Here is an 18,527-nt window from a genome sequence, read left to right as displayed (position 1 = left end):
ATATACAGTACGGTGCCTGCGCATACATGCAAACATGCACACTCAAGTTAAGCAGTCATGTGACACACACAGTTGCCATGTGACGGCTTTTCCTTTTTTTTTTTTTCTTTCTCCTATCTCTCTCTCTCTCTCTTTTTTTGGAGTTATGCTTATTGAGGGATGTCAGTGACTGCGCTCATTACTATTATGGGATGCTGCACTGGGGTGGGAGGGGGGGTCTCCATGGTAACCACGGTTGCTATGGGGGGGGGGTGCATGGAGGAATGGGGAAGAGACTGTAGCAGAGGGAGGGGGGAGTTGACTATTATGGTCTGTACGTTGCAAGGTAACTATGCAGAGTGGGGGAGGGGTGACTGAAGTGTGTGTGCGTGTGTGTGGAGGAGGAGGAGGAGGAGGAGGAAGGGGGGGATATTATGGGATGCCTGCCCCCTGATCTCTTTGTGTGTGTGCGCGCGCGCGCGGGGTGTGTGTTTTAGTGTGCGAGGGAGAGAGAGAGAGAGAAAGAGGAGACGGCGTCGTGCGCACACGCTGCCTACCCCCCCCCCAAAAAACACGGAAATATATTTAAATTGTATGTATACCGTTAGCTTAACAAAAAACAAAAAGAGCATCAAAGTATTGATTATTAGACAAAGTGAGCTCGGAGTGACTGGGGTTTTATTTTTGGGGGGAAGCTGTGAATCAAGTTGTGAGTATCCAGTTTTATTTTTTTGGTTTTATTGTTTGTAAAATATAAATACAGAGTAAAGGTAAAGATGGACGGGGTGAGATGGATGCCCGGTTGTTACGAGATGTTCTAAGATTAGATAGTAAGTGTGCAACCAGGGCTCGTTGTGCTTCTTTATTTATTTTATTTTTTTCACAAATCTCAACCGGTCCAGCTCGGGTTAGCACGCGTGCTAATGGGAACTAACGATAATGGTAAAGATGGCATGTCAGTTGAACGATGGAGAGTGGTAGTCTGTCTTAACTTGATATAGGTAAAGTTAAAATATATTGTCTTGAGAAGTCCACGCGGCGAGTGTTTGTGTCGCGGTGTGTTTTTGTTTTAATTATCTTTTGGTGTCAAAATATTCACTTCCGTCTTCTTTCTCTTTTTTGTTCTTCTTTCTCTTCTGGCCTCAAACCAACTACACCGAACGACTTGGGACGGACTCCAGATTTGGGGGTCAGAACTCTGGATTATCCGACTAAACAAAACATAACTTTTATTTAGTTTAGCTAAACTTGTTAGCTAACTAAATAGAAAGTTTTTCTTGCCCTGTCCGCTATGTCTGGAAGCGAGGATGACAGAGACGACTATGGAGCCCCGGAGGACCGGTTAATGCACGGTGAGACCGGAGCTCATTTGTTAGCCTCTAAATGCTAATGTTCACAGCGGTTTCATGCTAGCATGAGCAGATGTTTTTTTTTTTTTTTTTTTTTACATTCATATCAATCATGTTTCGCTACGCTAGCTAATGTTGCTAACTACCGGGTAAGCTAATGCTAGCGGCTAACATTAGCATACTTGTACATTTTTAATTTGCTTTACTCTCTTCCTTTCACACTTTAAAAAAAAAAAAAAAACCGCTATGTTGCCACGCAACTACAGCCGTTATGGCGGTTGATGATGATGGTGTTTTTGTCGTGAAGTCACGCCGACTCACCGGCGTGTTTCCCGGGGCCTAATATGTTAGCATGCTATGCTAACCGGCATTTATTTACGTGTCGATGACACAAGATGGAGGCAGCCAGTTAGCTTCGGAAGCTCGCGGATGACGTTCTGAAGCGTTTCCCTCCTCGTGCGTGTGTGTAGGGGGGAGAAGTACAAATAATACAATATAGTAAAAAACGTTTCTAGCATCTTATCCACTAGATATATCTTCCAAACATGCATATTATAAACACAGACTGGTGGGGGTCTAAGATGAGCATTGTTTACAGTTTTGTATAATACACGACGAGCACGCGCTGTGTACACAACCAAGAACAAGTAGTCCTGCAAGTAAAGCTTAGGGGAAAAACTGCATTTCATTCATAAAATAGCATTAACCTTTTAATGAACATGTCAAGTGATGCTGCATAAACAAAATATTGTGTAATCCAACCAAAACATGCGTTCACGTGCACGATATTTGATGCAAACGAAAGGTTGGTGCATGTCTTGTTTTCATGCATCTGATGATGGTAGACACTGCTATTGTAAATGCATCAGTGCTCAAAGAAGTATTCAGATATATATTTAAGTAGAAAGTGCTGCAATCAAAATCTTACTCGAGTAAAAGTAAATACTTAAAATACAACAGCAAACGTACTGAGTGTTCAGATCCCATTTCAGGATCCTATACATTAAATTAGTGGATTATATTGATTGATGCATTCACTTTAAGGTCTTTATATACTCAGTGGTAGCTTAAACTATACTAATATATCAGAATGTATTAGTTAAATAATATTTTGTGGTAATAATCTCACGTCTGAAAAGTAACTTCAGCTGTCAAATGGATGTTGTGCAGTAAGAAGTACAATATTTCCCTCTGAAATGTAGTGGTAAATGGAAATACTTGCGTAAATAGTGCTTAAGTGAATGTGGTTTTATGTCACCACTGAAATGGATACATTTATGGCTTTTTTAAATTCTCTGGATTTCTTGCATCCGTCCACATCGCCACACACAGCCGTCTCCTCATAATGACATTTAAAAAAAAAAAAAGCTCATCCCATTAAAGCTTCTTCCTCACCAGGTGCATCTTAATGGCTGCTTGCCATTTACTTTTTTTTTTTTTTTTTTTTACCATAGTCAATTACATTAACAGGCTCTGAGTGCCACACCGCATCACTTCAGAGCCACTGAGGCAGCGCCAAACGCTGGACTGGGATCCTCTCTGTCATCAGGCCTGCAGGAGGGTGTGGTAAATTATAACGACTAATCAGTCGTAAATTACCAGTTGTAACCACTGGAACAAAACTGATTTGAATCACCCCCCTAAGGGCAACTAGTAGCCCAAACCACCGGCTTGTCCTCCACTTGTTCTGGTTCTCGGGACTTCTGTTGGGTTTTTATTCTAGCCGTCTAATCCTGGACCACTTAAATGTCATTTAACACCATGTGAATGTGGTTGCAGCCTGGCGGTGGAAGAGAGAGCGCTAAATTGTCCCAGTCAATACCGTACTTTGTTCACTTACTTGTGTTTTAAAACCTAAAAGTAAGCGAGTTGGTCTCTTCAAAAAGGGAAAATGTGGCATTCTGATAGTGGTCATTTTAAATAGGAAGAAGCCCCATCAACCAGTCTGTGACGGGACTCTTAAATGAGAAAAATAGAGATTAAAAAATATATCGGAATACAAGTAAGAGAAGCTGCTCAAAATTTACCAGCTTGTGTTTTGTTTTTGCTCTTTGCTCTGTAATGTTATCACACTCGGTCTCTCCTCACTTGTGTATATGTCTAACCGTGAAATGTCTCCGCCGGCTCGATTTTTGCAGATGACGACGAAGAGGAGGTCTCGGAGAATGAGACCCCGAAGGTGAAGAAGAAGAAGAAGGCCAAGAAGAGCAAAGAGAGCAAGGGCAGCAAGAGGCGATCGCGCAGAGAGGTGAGGATGCAGAGCGCTGTGTCGTTGACTGTAGCTACATGCAAAGTCAGAAAACTACCTGAAGTACACGACAACTTCTTCATCCCATGTCCCAGATGATGCGTTTGATAGAAACTAGACTGAAACACTGTTAGTTAAACTTCACACAGAACAGTTAAACTTCACACAGAACAGGACCGTCGGCAGACTTTGACAATCTTCTCATGTAATCACAACAACCAACAAAGTCAAATTAGCTGGAAGTAGTTATGATTGTGCAATGCTTGAGGCTATTCCTGCCTTTAGTATGGCAGAGTTTAATTCACACATATCTCCTTATTGTGCGTATTAAATGTTTTAACACCGTCACGTTAAAACCAGGTGGCTGTACTGGTCACACTGCACAACTTGCTGTCTCGTAATCACCTGAAACTACATTTATCATGAAAACACAAGCTAGAAGTGACACGGGTGTAGTCATTCATGTCTTTACCATTTCCCCCCCATCGTAAACCCGTCACTGTGTTACACGTATTCATGCAAACACCTCATTGTAGCTTAGATGTTTAGCGTGCTAGTTATCTGGAATGAGTCTGCGATGCACCGTCGAGCCTCTCGGCTCTCGTCTTTTTCATGACGCGGATTAGCCTCTGATCTGTGTGTTTTAACCACCAGCTCCACATACTGTGAACTAGACAATAGTCAGACTTATCATTTTTGACTTTCCCCTGACTGCTGTGTAGCTTCTGTGGACGTGAAATTAAACGATAACATTCCAAAATCTGGTGAATCTTTGTTAACGACTGGCGATGTGCTTTCCTTACGCTGTGACAACAGTGCGTAGATGAAGTATTAAGTTAAAATGTTCTCACTTAGCAGCTGGTTAGTTAGCTAGCTAGCATTAGCTTACTAATTCCACCATGTTTACGTGGGATTTCATCCCTCAGCGTCATGGCCTACTTTTATATTTAATGTTTCAAAACTGTGCATTGGGTGGAAGTTACACTTTAACATTTACACACCTCAAATCTGTCTCGTCTACTTATTTCTTGCATTTTTTTTCTCCTCCAACCATCATTTATACAGAGGGGACTTTTAATTACTTTTTCGAGAGCATAACTCATAATTTTTCATGGGTATTTAAGGCTTCTGAAGTGCAGTAGGAACTATTTTCTTGTATGATGAATTATATTCTATCTTTTCTTTTCATAAATATGTTTTATCTTGGAGTGTTTTGAAAATCCCAGCGAGAAAGCTGCGTCTTTATCCCGTTCCCGTTACTCTCGAACATGACAGCTTCAGTTTGCTGACCGCTGTCTTCTTTTCTTTTCTTTTTGGTGTCCTGGTTCCAGGAGCTCCCCATCAGCTCCCCAGAGCCCATGGACATGGGCGGGGCGGAGGAGGTGGAAGGCGGCGGCGGCCACGCCCAGCGCTCCGACAGCGAGGGCAGCGACTACACTCCGGGACGCAAGAAGAAGAAGAGGGGCAGCAGCGGTAAAGAGAAGAAGAGGAGCAGCTCCGGAGCCGAGAGGAGCAGCTCCAAGAAGAAAGAGCCGGAGCCCGAGGAGGAAGACGACGACGACGACGATGACGACGATGACAGCTCGGTGAGGGAAACGTGGCCGTCATAGTTTTAGTGAAGCTTCTCAACACATACATCTCAAACTTAGAAGAGTTAGGCATGAAGTATTTATCTTTTCTCAGGGTTGAAAAGCCTCAGACGCAACATTTACACCACAATCGGACAGAAAAAGTCTTCATGTTCTCCCAAAAAACGAATTTTAACTATTTGCTGTGTTGACTGAAGGCTTTGGAGCACATCTGTCTCCACTACGGGTCACAGGTTTGAGCTCCAAAGACAAATTCTGTGTACATGACATATTTTGGGGACCATTCTCGGTGCACTACGGGACACGCTTTTTTTTAGATTTTTGCTGTATTTTTCCTCTTTTGTTCAAGTTGTTCCAGTTCATGGCTTAATCCTCTGAACCCCAAGCAGTTTCGGGGTGTTTGTAACTCTGTGGCCGTGATTTTTACTGCAATATAAAAGTACTGCACCTCTGTGGAAACGGAACAAGCGTGGCTAGAAGTAGAGAGAGGTTCTACGTGCTGCTATATGCATTGAACTATGTACAGTTTTACAACCTCTACTTCCAGCCTCTCCTCTCCGCTCTGTGTTCAGCAGCCTGAAGTTCAGTCTTAAGATTCACAGAATTGTTGTCATGTGACTGTTGGTCTCAGAGGAATCAATTGTGGCTTCCAAGTTGCGCAGAATTTAATGTTTTTCACAAGATCTAGTTAAAGCAAACGGTTTATTTTAGGCAACATTTTAAATGAGACGCGTAGAATAAAAGTTTTTTTTATGAAATATCCCAATTTTAAGCTTTGTTGCATTTTTGGGCTGAAGCGTTCGTCACACATGATGTGTTCAAGGACCATCTGAAAGATGAAAATCTGACGTTTATAACAGTTTTTACAGCTTCTGGTTTTGATATACATGCTTTTTTCAGAGGTTTTCTTCGGCGGGTTTTGGGGTTCAGCCTCTAAAACCTGAATTAATTTTTGTCTGTTTTAACGTTGCTGTGTGTAAAATGTGTTTAAGCACAGGTTGAATTGAAACGTTTATCACCTCATATCGACTTAATGTTCTGAAAGAGCTCAATGAACGGACACCGATGTGCTCCTAAAGTGCATTTAGATTTCTAAAACACAGCAGCATCATATGCAAAACATGTAGCTGTGGGGTAAAGTACGAGTTGTAGTTGAACCATAATATGCAAAACTACCGATAAGATCCTTTTTTTTTAAGTGTGCCAAACTGCTCTTTGTGCACATTTGTGCTTTAAAAAATCGTACGTTTTCCAGCCGATTTCTAGCAACCACGTGTCTCTTCTTTGGTGGACCGTGGGTTCAGTAGGAAGCCCTTTGTGCGGCCCTGTTGACTGGGTACCTGTAATGGAGTCGGCTCTGGTTTGACAGACAGAAACGTGAGATGAGAGACGCTTAAACAAAGAGCTGTGTCTGCTGCACTCGGAACACACCGGCGGCCAATAGGGGGCCTCGCAGCTAATGACACTTATGCAAGGAAGGGGTGGCGTCGGGGTGTGTAAGTCAGTGTGTGTGTGGGGGGGTGTAAGGCATGTATGCTGTTACCACGGCAACCCTGCTTAGCGCCGCACTGCGCTCTTGACCCTTTTTTTTTTTTTTTTTGGGCTAGATAAACACATTTTATTTCATTGTCAGAGACGCTGCTTCCCCTCGTTTGTAAGAGGGGAAGCTGGTTTTTGCTGAAAGGCTGGAGGAGGTGGAGGAAGAGGAGGACGAAGAAGACTCCAGGGTGGCTAAAATTACTGCTCACATGCTCCTCGGGGCCTCTTTTAAACTTTAGGTCAATAAAGCTCCAATCGGCAAGAAATTGGTTTTTATTGGTCAAAATATGACCAAAGAAAAATAGCAGTTCAGACGGTGAAGCATCGTGTTTGATACAGAGATGAAACGATTCGTTCAGATTTACAAATGTGTCCATAACTTATTTATCTATTTTGAAGTCGGTTCCCATCTGCAGAACGCTTTTGTGCTTTTCTGTTGTCTGTTGTGATCTGAAACTGAAACGTTTGTGGTTCATTAATCCGGTTTAAAACTGTGTTCTAATATTTTAACGATTAATGCTTTAATCAAATATAATAATTGTCAGATTAACCTGTGAAGACGTCGTTAGTTTCATCGTTTGCTTTGATGCGAGTGACTCAGTCAGAAGTGACGGTTGAACAATAGGGACAACGTTTAGAGGACTAAACTAATTATTATTATTATTATTATTAGTTATTATCAACTCATCTGTGGGTTGAATCATCATTTGGTCTATTAAGAACATTTCCATCACAATGTCCCAGAGTTTAAAGTTATGTTTACATGTTTTGATTGAACAAAAGTGATTTAGTTTTACTTTGAGAGCCAAATAAAGAGGATTCTAGAGCGATGAACACTTTAATCAGAGTCATTTTTTGTATAGATCTGAATGGTGAAAGTCGCATTCAATGAACTGCCCGGGCCCATATCATTACATATCATTATGTACGTTACCTGTGTCGTAATAATTTAGCCTATTGCGAGGTAAAATAATGGCCGCCGACGCAGAACAAAGGTGTCTTTGTGAGAGGTGGACGGTTTGTCTTTCTTGGTAATCGTGTTTAAATAAATCCGCCGGTCGTGTTCGTCTCTTTAACGCGTATTGAGTTACGGACTCGTCTCCCTGAACCAGGTTCTCCTCCGATCAATCGATCCGATTAGTATCGATAACTCCTCTGAGCTGAAGTGGTTGTGAGAGAATCCTGTGAGATCGTGTGTTACCGCTGTGATGACCAAGTTTAATGTGACTCTTTGGCTGCAATACTTTTCTCATTTTGTTGTTTCTGTTTTCGTGTCACGTTTCTGCTGTTTTTGGACTCAGTGGCTTGTCAATCCCAAACATCTTCCAGTTTTCAGTGTTTTAGCTGCTGGTGTGATTGGTATTATTGGAATTATTAACCATTTTACATTTAAAAAAAAAAAAATCCAATATTTCCTGAGATACATTCAGAGGTTCTTTGTAAACATCGTCCGTTTTCTCCCACTTCTCAGGACAACGCTCCTCTCACGCTCGTCCTGAGTTAACGGTTCCACATTTCATTCACAATGACTAGCCGTCCATCTTGTGACGGCTGCAGGTTGTTTGTTGTTGTAACGTTTCTGTATAACTCTTGTCCCTCTGATGAAGCTCATTGTTGTTTTCCTGCAGGAGCCGAAGTCGTCGTCCCAGCTGCTTGATGACTGGGGCATGGAGGACATCGACCACGTCTTCACCGAGGAGGACTACCGCTCTCTGACCAACTACAAAGCCTTCAGCCAGTTCGTCAGGTAAATGAGGACACGAGACACCTGGCTGAGTGTCCAAGTGTGTCTCAGGAAATGTCAATTATGCCTTTTTGTGTGTGTGTCTTTACTTCATGTTTATTTACCAGGAGAGAAATCTCCCATGATGCACGAGTTGCTTTCCCCAATTTTTGGCTGTCTGTCTGTCTCTTTGTCTCTATTTTTTTTTTTACCAGGAGAAAAACTTTTTTTAATGACCGGTTTTGAAAATATAATAGAGTTTAAGATATTCACTGCGCTCCCGTTTGGTTCATGCTTACAATGAACATTTTTACTTCCCCTTTGCCTCTAAGGCCCCTCATCGCAGCCAAGAACCCCAAGATCGCCGTGTCCAAGATGATGATGGTTCTGGGCGCCAAATGGCGCGAGTTCAGCACCAACAACCCCCTGAGGGGAGCCGCCGCCGCCAACGCAGCCCTGGCGACCGCCAACGTGCCGGCCGCGGTCGACACCATGGTGGCGGAGGTCGCGCCGGTCGTCGTAGCGCCGCCACCACCGCCGGCGCCGGTGGCTCCAGTGGAGCCTCCGCCACCGCTACGCAAGGCCAAGACTAAGGAAGGGAAAGGTACAGTGATCATGAAACATTAAAGAAGTCTGATCTTATGTTCGTCTTCTCTTATCTGTGCGTCACCGACTCACGTCTTTGCCTTTCTGGTTTGTGTCGGCAGGTCCCAACGCCCGCAAGAAGTCCAAACCTACACTTAAACAACAAGAGAAGAAGAACAGTGCCAAGACCAAGAAAGTGGCTCCTCTCAAAATCAAACTGGGAGGTTTCAACAGCAAAAGGAAACGCTCGTCGGTACGATCCACCGTCTGTCTGTCTCTGTCTGTCTGTCTCTGTCTGTCTGTCTCTGTCTGTGTCTGTGTCTGTCTGTCTGTCTGTCTGCGTCTCTCTCTCTTCTCTCTCTCCCCTTGTGCGCCCACATAAAGTTGGGTACCACCAACAGTTTTTTTTAAGTGTGTGTGTGTGTCTCTCACGTTTGCACAGAGCGAGGACGAGGAGCCCGAAGTGGACAGCGATTTCGAGGACGGCAGCATGAACAGCGTCTCCGTGTCGGAGGGATCCAACAGCCGCAGCAGCCGCAGCAAAAAGAAGCCGTCCAAGAGCAAACCCAAGAAGAAGAAAGGTTCGTGCATCTTCTTCGTCTCCTCCGTCCGCCTCCTCCTCTACGTTAAATAAACAGCAGGTTTTGTGTAACCTGTGGGGGTTCAACCCGGTGAGTCAGAGCTCTTACCTGTTGGGGCGTGAACCGGCTGCAGATGGAGCAGGCAGATTGCAGGTTAAACACACAGCGGTAGATCTAATAATGACTGCGTGCAGAGTAAAGCATTAAAAAGTCTGTGGAATGGACAACAACATGAGGTGTACACACACGCACACATATTAGTCACTGTGACTGAGTCAGCTGATTATATTTAGAAGGACGACATCTTGGTCTTGGTCGTCGCCTACTGACTCATCATCATCTTCTGCAGCCGCTCTGACGACATCACAGATGGATTCAATCCTTTTTTAACGGTTGTTCTGGTCTTTAGATAACTTTTACCCTTTTTAAATCTGGCATTTCAGAAAGAAACACAATATACTTTGTGTGTGTTGTGCGTTATGAAGTTTCTTTATCCAAACGTGGAGGATGAGCATTAACGATCACTTTACATCTTCACTGTGAAACCCCTCGATTTCAGTTTGTTGGTGTTATTGAGGAAATGTGTCGTTGAAAAGAGGAAAAAGTGACTCACCCAGTGGGGGGGAGGGGGGTTTCTCCCACAAACATCAACACACTCGTCATAAAATGCACTGATCACATCCTGTGTCTCGGGTGAATGTGTGACGCTCTGAGGTGTTTTTTTCTTTTTTTTTAAGCCTCGTTTGTGTGTTTGGTTTTTTTCAACTTTGAATCAGAAGCAGAGGATGGGGACGGCTATGAGACGGACCACCAGGACTACTGCGAGGTTTGCCAGCAGGGTGGCGAGATCATCCTGTGTGACACCTGCCCCAGAGCGTACCACATGGTCTGCCTGGACCCCGACATGGAGAAGGCCCCCGAGGGCACCTGGAGCTGCCCGCACTGTGTAAGCAACATGCCGACTCTCTTATTCCCTAAAAACCAAACGAGGGCAAGTCAGAGCAACACAGACTTCTCAAACATCAACTGAAGTAAAATCAGTTTCTCTACGAGTCCCAAAACTAAGACAAAGTCAACCCAAGAGTCCGCTGTAAAAAGAAACCTCAGATAAAGAGTAGAACGATTGTAACTAATACAGAAGTGATCATTTTCTGGGTGTAGTAATACTTTGAGGAGGTTTAAGATATAAACCTTCTTCCTCTCATTCCAGGAGAAGGAGGGCATCCAGTGGGAGGCCAGGGAGGAGAACTCGGAGGCCGAGGAGGACGTCGTCGAGGCTGTAGACATGGAGGAGGACGACCTCCACATGGAGTTCTGCCGAGTGTGCAAAGACGGAGGCGAGCTGCTCTGCTGCGACTCGTGCCCCTCGTCGTACCACATCCACTGCCTCAACCCGCCGCTCCCAGAGATCCCCAACGGAGAGTGGATCTGCCCCCGCTGCACGGTGAGCCCACCGGGGGAGACGGATGTGACGTTTGACCCGTCGGAGTTAGAGTCGGCCTTTTATTCATTGATTCGTCGGATGTTTACGCTCCTCCTGGAGGTGTTTCTGTGCCCGTTGAGGTCAGCGCGCCCCGACGAGTGATTTTAAGAAAGAAAAATCACGGTTACGTTCAAGAAACCAACGCAGATTCTCTGTGTAACCAGAGAAACATGAAGCAGATTTAATTAACCGCCGAATGTTTTACCGCAGCAGTTAAACAGACGGGTGTTTTAAAGTCATGGAAATGATCAGAGTAGTGAATCGATTTATTAAAAGTGATTTAAGAGATTTATTTAAAGACTTTCAATCACACAAGAGAAAATTAGAAGCAGTTTATTCGGGGTAAAAAATAAACGCCATCATCTTAATGCTGTAATATTAATGTTTCCCTCTCTGTCCTCCCCCTCCAGTGTCTCCCCATAAAGGGGAAGGTCCAGAAGATCCTGACGTGGCGATGGGGCGAAGCTCCGGCTCCCACGCCGGTGCCCCGCCCTGCGGACCTTGCGGCCGACACCCCCGACCCCAAACCGCTGGCGGGACGTCCGGACAGAGAGTTCTTCACCAAGTGGTCCAACATGTCGTACTGGCACTGCTCCTGGGTCACCGAGCTCCAGGTGTGAACTTTTACCGTGTTTCTGACGCTCGACTAGAAACAAATCTCCTCTCTTTTTAACCTTCGTCCTCCTTTTGGTCCTCCCTCCTCCTCGTCACCAGCTGGAGCTCCACTGTCAGGTGCTGTTCAGGAACTACCAGAGGAAGAACGACATGGACGATCCGCCGCCCATCGACTTCGCCGAAGGCGAGGAGGACAAGAGCGTCAAGAGGAGGAACAAGGACCCCATGTACGCGCAGCTGGACGACAAGTACCTCCGCTATGGCATCAAGTTTGAGTGGCTGATGATGCACCGCATCCTCAACCACAGGTGAGGCTGCGGCTCTACTCGGGGGAAGAAGATTTGGTCTTTAGTTACTGCAGTCATTTCTTGTAAAGCTGTCCATTTATTAAAGATAACTCCACAAATCTCTGTTTAGACGAGTAATATTTCAGATATTTGTGTCATGAATCTTCTGCCAAACATGAAAAATGACTTAACATTGTTTTCCAGTGTGGACAGGAAGAACAACATCCACTACCTGATCAAGTGGAGAGAGTTGCCGTACGACCAGGCCACCTGGGAGGCCGACGACATGGACGTACCCGACTTTGACACCTGCAAGGTGCACTACTGGAACCACAGGTGAGACTACAGCTGCAGCAGGATACAGATGTGTGCGCTCTTAAAGCAACACTTCTTTACTTCACTGACTGGAGCGTTTGTTTCAGAGAGCTGATAATGGGAGACGAGGGGAAACCGGGGAAGAAGCTCAAGGTGAAGGGACGAGTGAAGCGGCCCGACAGACCTCCTGAGAACCCCGTGGTGGACGTAAGTCTGGAGTATTTAAGGGGTTTAACTTCCCTTCAGCACTCTAAAAACCAAACGGAGGACGTTTCTGTGGACGTTCTTAAAGGGAAAGTCTTGATGTGACCAAAGATGAACCGCCCGGTTCTACTGTTACAGATAAAAGTTTGTAACAATGAATTGTTTGACCTGTAGTTCAGTGTAACAAAAGAATATGTTGCACAGATTGTCAGTTCAAGATACTTTTCTCATCTCTTACTTTTAACACCATGTACAATGTCTTCTTGTCTCCCCTCAGCCGACCATAAAGTTCGAGCGTCAGCAGGACTACCTGGACAGCACGGGGGGCACGCTGCACCCCTACCAGCTGGAGGGTCTCAACTGGCTGCGGTTCTCCTGGGCTCAGGGCACCGACACCATCCTGGCCGACGAGATGGGTCTGGGTAAGACGGTGCAGACCGCCGTCTTCCTCTACTCGCTCTATAAAGAGGTGGGTTAGGCTGTGAGATGTGTTGTAAAAGACACACACACTGAAACTGCACAACTCGTCTTGTGGGGAAATGATTTCTAGCACTTAAAGTTTTTTTTAATGATTTTCATATTTACTGTGAGATAATACATCTTTAAGGCAGCTTTGGCTCCAGAGTAGCTCTCTGTGTGCAGCTGTCCTCCTATTGGCCGGGAGCCGTCCAGCCATTTTGTGTAAGTCAGGTGAAATCAGACGACATTAAGTTCTCGATCTCAGACGCCGGTCGTGTGAGCCACTGCCACCTAAAGGAGGGAGGCCAGAATACACTTCCTGTCGGAGCAGCAGGAGATCTTCTGCAGCGTTTTTTAATAAACTTGATCTGAGGATTTATTTTTAAAACACATTTTATGAAGTTATCTGTTTCATTTGTTTTGTTTTATGTACAGTTCAGACCTGAGGGACACGTCTCTCAATGACTTGAGTTCATGACACAGTTTGTCAAGTTTTCAGATGAATCTGTAACTAGTCTGATAATCAAGTAATAAAGTAATTTCTTAAGTGATTTGTATTGATCGTAATTGCCAAACGTTTACTGGCTCCGACTTCTAAAATTAGATTATTCTGTGGTAGTAAATTTAATATTTGTGGAGTTTTGGACGGACAAAAATGTTTAAAAACGTCATCTTTGTCTCTTTAGGAATGATGGACTCTTTTTGCTATTTGGAAATGTATATAAACAAAAAGATTCATCTATTAATCAGGAAGATAATCATCTGATTTAATTGTTAATAATCAATTGTAGCTCTATGCCTGAAACATGAGATTTAGTATCGGTTTCCTTGTTTATTCATAAGTTTCTGCTCTCCTGATTTCAGTTCTTATCGGTTTGAACCAAGAATCAAACCCTCGAGTTCGTTGCTATATTTGTGAAATGACTCGAGTTGAACTTGACCTCCTCTCTCTCTCTCCGCCTGCAGGGCCACTCGAAGGGCCCGTTCCTGGTCAGCGCGCCGCTCTCCACCATCATCAACTGGGAGAGGGAGTTGGAGATGTGGGCCCCCGACATGTACGTGGTGACCTACGTCGGAGACAAAGACAGCCGAGCCGTCATCCGAGAGAACGAGTTCTCCTTCGAGGACAACGCCACCCGAGGAGGGAAGAAGGCCTCCAGGATGAGGGTGAGAGGAGACGGAACGGAAAGCTCACTCGGATAAAAGTATCTAACAGACGGAGGGTAACACCTTGTTTGTGTTTCTTTCCCCCCCAACAGAAAGACTCATCGATCAAGTTCCACGTCCTGCTGACGTCCTACGAGCTGATCACCATCGACATGGCCATCCTGGGCTCCATAGACTGGGCCTGCCTGGTGGTGGACGAGGCCCACAGACTGAAAAACAACCAGTCGAAGGTACGAACACGCATGTAGACACACGGGGGTCTGTTAGTAAAGGTTAGGGGGAGTATCAAATAGAATTAATAGTGACTTTTGCTTGAAATGCACATCGCTTCAAAGCTGACCTACTAGAACGTTTTGGAATAAAACAGTTTTAAACATGTCTGTATTGGAAGCTTGTGCAGACAGCCGTCTCCGACGTTTAACTGCAGCTGTGAACGTGTTCTTCTTTGTTTATTTTCTTTCCTGCTGTAGTTTTTCCGGGTGTTGAACAACTACCCTCTGCAGCACAAACTGCTGCTGACTGGAACTCCGCTGCAGAACAACCTGGAGGAGCTTTTCCACCTGCTCAACTTCCTCACACCTGAGAGGTTCAGGTGGGCGCCGGTCTCTGTTCTCTAACACTTTACCTTTTTTATAGGAGGAACATTTTCAGAGCCCTCACCACAGCACTGAGGCTTTCCTTCAGGTGTAAGGTCATGATGTGTGAGTCAGCAGTGTGTTTTGTTTGTTCTGGAACTGGAGACTCTAAACCAATATAAATGATAATGAACTTGCAGATATTAGTAGATGTTTGCATATGACTTAGCAGATGTTTTGAGGGTTGAAAATATCCAGTAATTCAAAGAAAAAAGCAAAGACTCCACAAAAATAACCCTAATTCTGCTTTTCTATCCCATTTAGTTTCTCGTGACGTCTTAGATTTGTGTGTTGTGAAGTCTCACCTGTCGTCCGCGTCTCGTTTGCAGTAAATTGGAGATTTTCCTGGAGGAGTTCGCCGACATCGCAAAGGAAGACCAGATCAAGAAGCTGCACGACATGCTGGGTCCGCACATGCTCAGGAGGCTGAAGGCCGACGTCTTCAAAGATATGCCCTCCAAGACGGAGCTCATCGTCCGGGTGGAGCTCAGCCCTCTGCAGAAGTGAGTCTGGCTCTTCCTTTTCAAGATGATGCTCCTTCCAAAAATAAAGTCGCGTTTGTTTTTAAATGTAACCGAGTAAATGTGTGTTTTGCAGGAAGTACTACAAGTTCATCCTGACGAAAAACTTTGAGGCTCTGAACACCAAAGGAGGAGGAAACCAGGTTTCTCTGCTCAACGTCGTCATGGACCTCAAGAAGTGCTGCAACCACCCCTACCTCTTCCCCACGGCCGCTATTGTACGAACCCAACGAGATTTAACATTCTAGCTGAACTTTCTCTCTGTCGTTTGAGAACTTGGGTAACCTAAACTGTTCGTTTTGGTCGCTCACAAACAGGAAGCTCCAAAGATGCCCAACGGGATGTACGACGGCAACTCTCTCACAAAGGCTGCTGGGAAACTGACGTTACTGCAGACGATGATGAGGAAGCTGAAGAACGGAGGACACAGAGTGCTCATCTTCTCTCAGGTAAGAGACCAGATGCTCCTATATTCTGTCTCTTCATTGTTTATCGTTCTCTTCCTTTCACTACTTGAAATGTTTCTGTTTTTGTCCTATTCTGCTTTTTCTCTTTTTAAATGATCGGAGAGAAGAATGTTTTCTATCCGAGTTGATCCTGTAAAGCTTAAAGATAAAAATAAAAAAAACGTAATTGTACAAAAGGTTGTAAAAAAACACTTTTTTTCTGCTCGTTTGTTGGAACGAGAAGGACTGAAGTGGAGAATGTCGTTTAGCTGTTTCCTAATAATCCGTCTCCTCCGTGTTTTTCGCTGCAGATGACCAAGATGTTGGACTTGCTCGAGGACTTCCTGGAGAACGAGGGCTACAAGTATGAGAGGATCGACGGTGGCATCACGGGAGGGATGAGACAGGAAGCTATCGATCGCTTCAACGGTGAGACCGCGAGCACCAAACTGTGAACTTAAAAAGAGTTACTTGATGTGTTGTTATTGAGGTTCCAGGTCACTGATATGGAAGCTGATCATTTCTCTTCCCTCAGCTCCCGGCGCTCCGCAGTTCGCCTTCCTGCTGTCAACGAGGGCCGGAGGTCTGGGTATCAACCTGGCCACCGCCGACACCGTCATCATCTACGACTCTGACTGGAACCCCCACAACGACATCCAGGTACGGCAGGACTCCCGCTACTCCGTCCGCTTCTACTCGTTGTTATTGATCATGAAGTGAAGTTGTTGTGAACTTTTGAGGGAAATCTTTCAAACATATTTGCTGAATTTGTACAGTTTTCTATCCCAATATGAGGGTTTTATTTCCCTCTGAGGTTTATTGAGAAGTTAAATATTTTGACGATTCACAACTCCTCTTCCTGTGTTTTCAGGCCTTCAGCAGAGCTCATCGTATCGGTCAGAACAAGAAGGTGATGATCTACCGCTTCGTCACCAAGGCCTCAGTGGAGGAGAGGATTACTCAGGTAAACAGGACCGCGGCAACGCAATGTCTTCTGTCGAGTGTTGCCCAACAGATGCTTACATCTGGCTACTGTTTTCTGCAAGTGACGACTAAAGAGAAACAATTATTTCACACTTTCTAGTTTTTGCTGCAATACATTCAAAAAGATGTTTTTAATAGCAAAGCTCAGATGAAAATACTGGACATATTGACAACCAACAAATTGCTCTTTCTGTTGTCCAGGTTGCCAAGAAGAAGATGATGCTAACTCACCTGGTGGTCCGACCAGGTCTCGGATCCAAGACGGGCTCCATGTCCAAACAGGAGCTGGACGACATCCTCAAGTTCGGAACGGAGCAGCTCTTCAAGGACGAGCTGTACGGTCTCGGTGAGCACAAGAACAAGGAGGAGGACAGCAGCGTCATTCACTACGACGAGAAGGCCATCGACCGTCTGCTGGACAGGAACCAGGACGCCACGGAAGACAAGGAGCTGCAGAGCATGAACGAGTACCTGAGCTCCTTCAAGGTGGCTCAGTACGTGGTCAAAGACGAGGAGGAGGAGGTGAGCGAAGACGAGAGCTTAACATCCGACGCCGCTTAATGTCTCACCGGTTTGTTAACCGTCTCCGACCGTTTTCTCCCGTCTTTTTCCGCTCAGGAGGAGGAGGTGCAGCGGGAGATCATCAAGCAGGAGGAGAGCGTGGACCCGGACTACTGGGAGAAGCTGCTGCGTCACCATTACGAGCAGCAGCAGGAGGATCTGGCCCGCAACCTGGGCAAAGGCAAGCGTATCCGCAAGCAGGTCAACTACAACGACGGGTCTCAAGAGGACAGAGGTAGGAATGGAGGTAATTATTGGCTTTTTTTTTACTATTAGCTTCTAGAATGGTGTAAGATATTTATTTATTTTATTTTTTTTAAATACATTTTTTGTTTTAAATTTATATTTATTTTATTTATATTCTTTTTCTCACAGACTCCTCTAGGGGGAATCTTATCTTTGTCACCTTTCCCTTTAATTTCACCCTGAATGTTTGTCAAGCCGGCGTCGGATGCGCGTCACCTCTTGAGTCATGAGACTCTATTACCCACAATGCACAGCACATTACTGACCTCAGCTCATTTAGCTTGAGGAGCTAAAATGCCGGAGCCGCCCACACAGACTGTTGTTGTCATAAATTGGGTTTTTCTTCAGAGACATTTTTTTTTGTTCCTTGTGCATGAACAGGATTTATAACAGACGTGTTCATAGAAACAACTTCATAACAGAAGTTTGACCTCCTTCTTGTTGCTCTCAGTAGTTCACATGTAAAGAAGCAGAATTAGAGAGAAGTTCAAACCCAGAGTGTGACGTTTGTGTGAATGAGAACTAAAATACTCGCTGAAGTCTTTCTGGACAGTGCATTAAAAACCTCTTGTTTTTAATCTCAAAGCTGATTGGCAGGATGACCAGTCTGACGGCCAATCGGATTACTCGGTGGCGTCTGAGGAGGGAGACGAGGACTTTGACGAGCGAACAGAAGGTGAGAACCAATGTCTGTTTTTAGAGGTAAATAACGTTAAACAATATTAATATTAAGCTAATGCTTCAGGTGTTTTTGCAACAGTGACATTAAACATATCTGTGTGTATAAAAAGGAAAGTTGACCAGTTGTATAAGTTGTATCACATGCTTATACACAAAAAACATTAAATCAAATTGTTTGATTTCTGCAGCCAACTCTCGCAGGCCGAGCAGGAAGGGCCTGAGGAACGACAAAGACAAGCCGCTGCCCCCCCTGCTGGCCAGGGTGGGAGGCAACATCGAGGTTCGGACCATTTGTTATCCCTCTTACATTGAACACCCCCCCCCCCCCCC

The 18,527-nt window shown here is 44.9% G+C and overlaps 1 protein-coding gene across 6 annotated transcripts in view; it reads left to right on the top strand.

Moving 5' to 3' along the window:
- The first annotated feature begins 309 nt into the window (after positions 1 to 309).
- The window catches only part of LOC116399361 (chromodomain-helicase-DNA-binding protein 4-like), a 29,352-nt gene continuing 11,134 nt past the window's right edge, over positions 310 to 18,527 (top strand). The window contains exons 1-28 of one of the 6 annotated variants that reach the window (XM_031876472.1): positions 310 to 325; positions 1,161 to 1,331; positions 3,467 to 3,576; positions 4,908 to 5,162; positions 8,333 to 8,451; positions 8,760 to 9,031; positions 9,135 to 9,265; positions 9,455 to 9,593; positions 10,373 to 10,539; positions 10,804 to 11,037; positions 11,487 to 11,690; positions 11,791 to 11,999; positions 12,183 to 12,314; positions 12,401 to 12,500; positions 12,775 to 12,966; positions 13,923 to 14,123; positions 14,216 to 14,353; positions 14,594 to 14,715; positions 15,088 to 15,261; positions 15,356 to 15,497; positions 15,597 to 15,728; positions 16,037 to 16,154; positions 16,261 to 16,385; positions 16,597 to 16,689; positions 16,911 to 17,231; positions 17,328 to 17,517; positions 18,103 to 18,192; positions 18,386 to 18,477. In XM_031876472.1, the coding sequence (XP_031732332.1) occupies positions 1,271 to 1,331; positions 3,467 to 3,576; positions 4,908 to 5,162; positions 8,333 to 8,451; positions 8,760 to 9,031; positions 9,135 to 9,265; positions 9,455 to 9,593; positions 10,373 to 10,539; positions 10,804 to 11,037; positions 11,487 to 11,690; positions 11,791 to 11,999; positions 12,183 to 12,314; positions 12,401 to 12,500; positions 12,775 to 12,966; positions 13,923 to 14,123; positions 14,216 to 14,353; positions 14,594 to 14,715; positions 15,088 to 15,261; positions 15,356 to 15,497; positions 15,597 to 15,728; positions 16,037 to 16,154; positions 16,261 to 16,385; positions 16,597 to 16,689; positions 16,911 to 17,231; positions 17,328 to 17,517; positions 18,103 to 18,192; positions 18,386 to 18,477 (4,263 nt within the window). In that variant the 5' untranslated portion in view covers positions 310 to 325; positions 1,161 to 1,270. The other 5 variants (XM_031876473.1, XM_031876467.1, XM_031876470.1 and 2 more) reach the window with 5 other exon arrangements.

Source organism: Anarrhichthys ocellatus, unplaced genomic scaffold, assembly GCF_004355925.1.
Source record: "Anarrhichthys ocellatus isolate YVR2014 unplaced genomic scaffold, GSC_Weel_1.0 scaffold110, whole genome shotgun sequence".
NCBI classification, from domain to species: domain Eukaryota; kingdom Metazoa; phylum Chordata; class Actinopteri; order Perciformes; family Anarhichadidae; genus Anarrhichthys; species Anarrhichthys ocellatus.
This window is presented reverse-complemented; position numbering and strand designations above follow the sequence as displayed.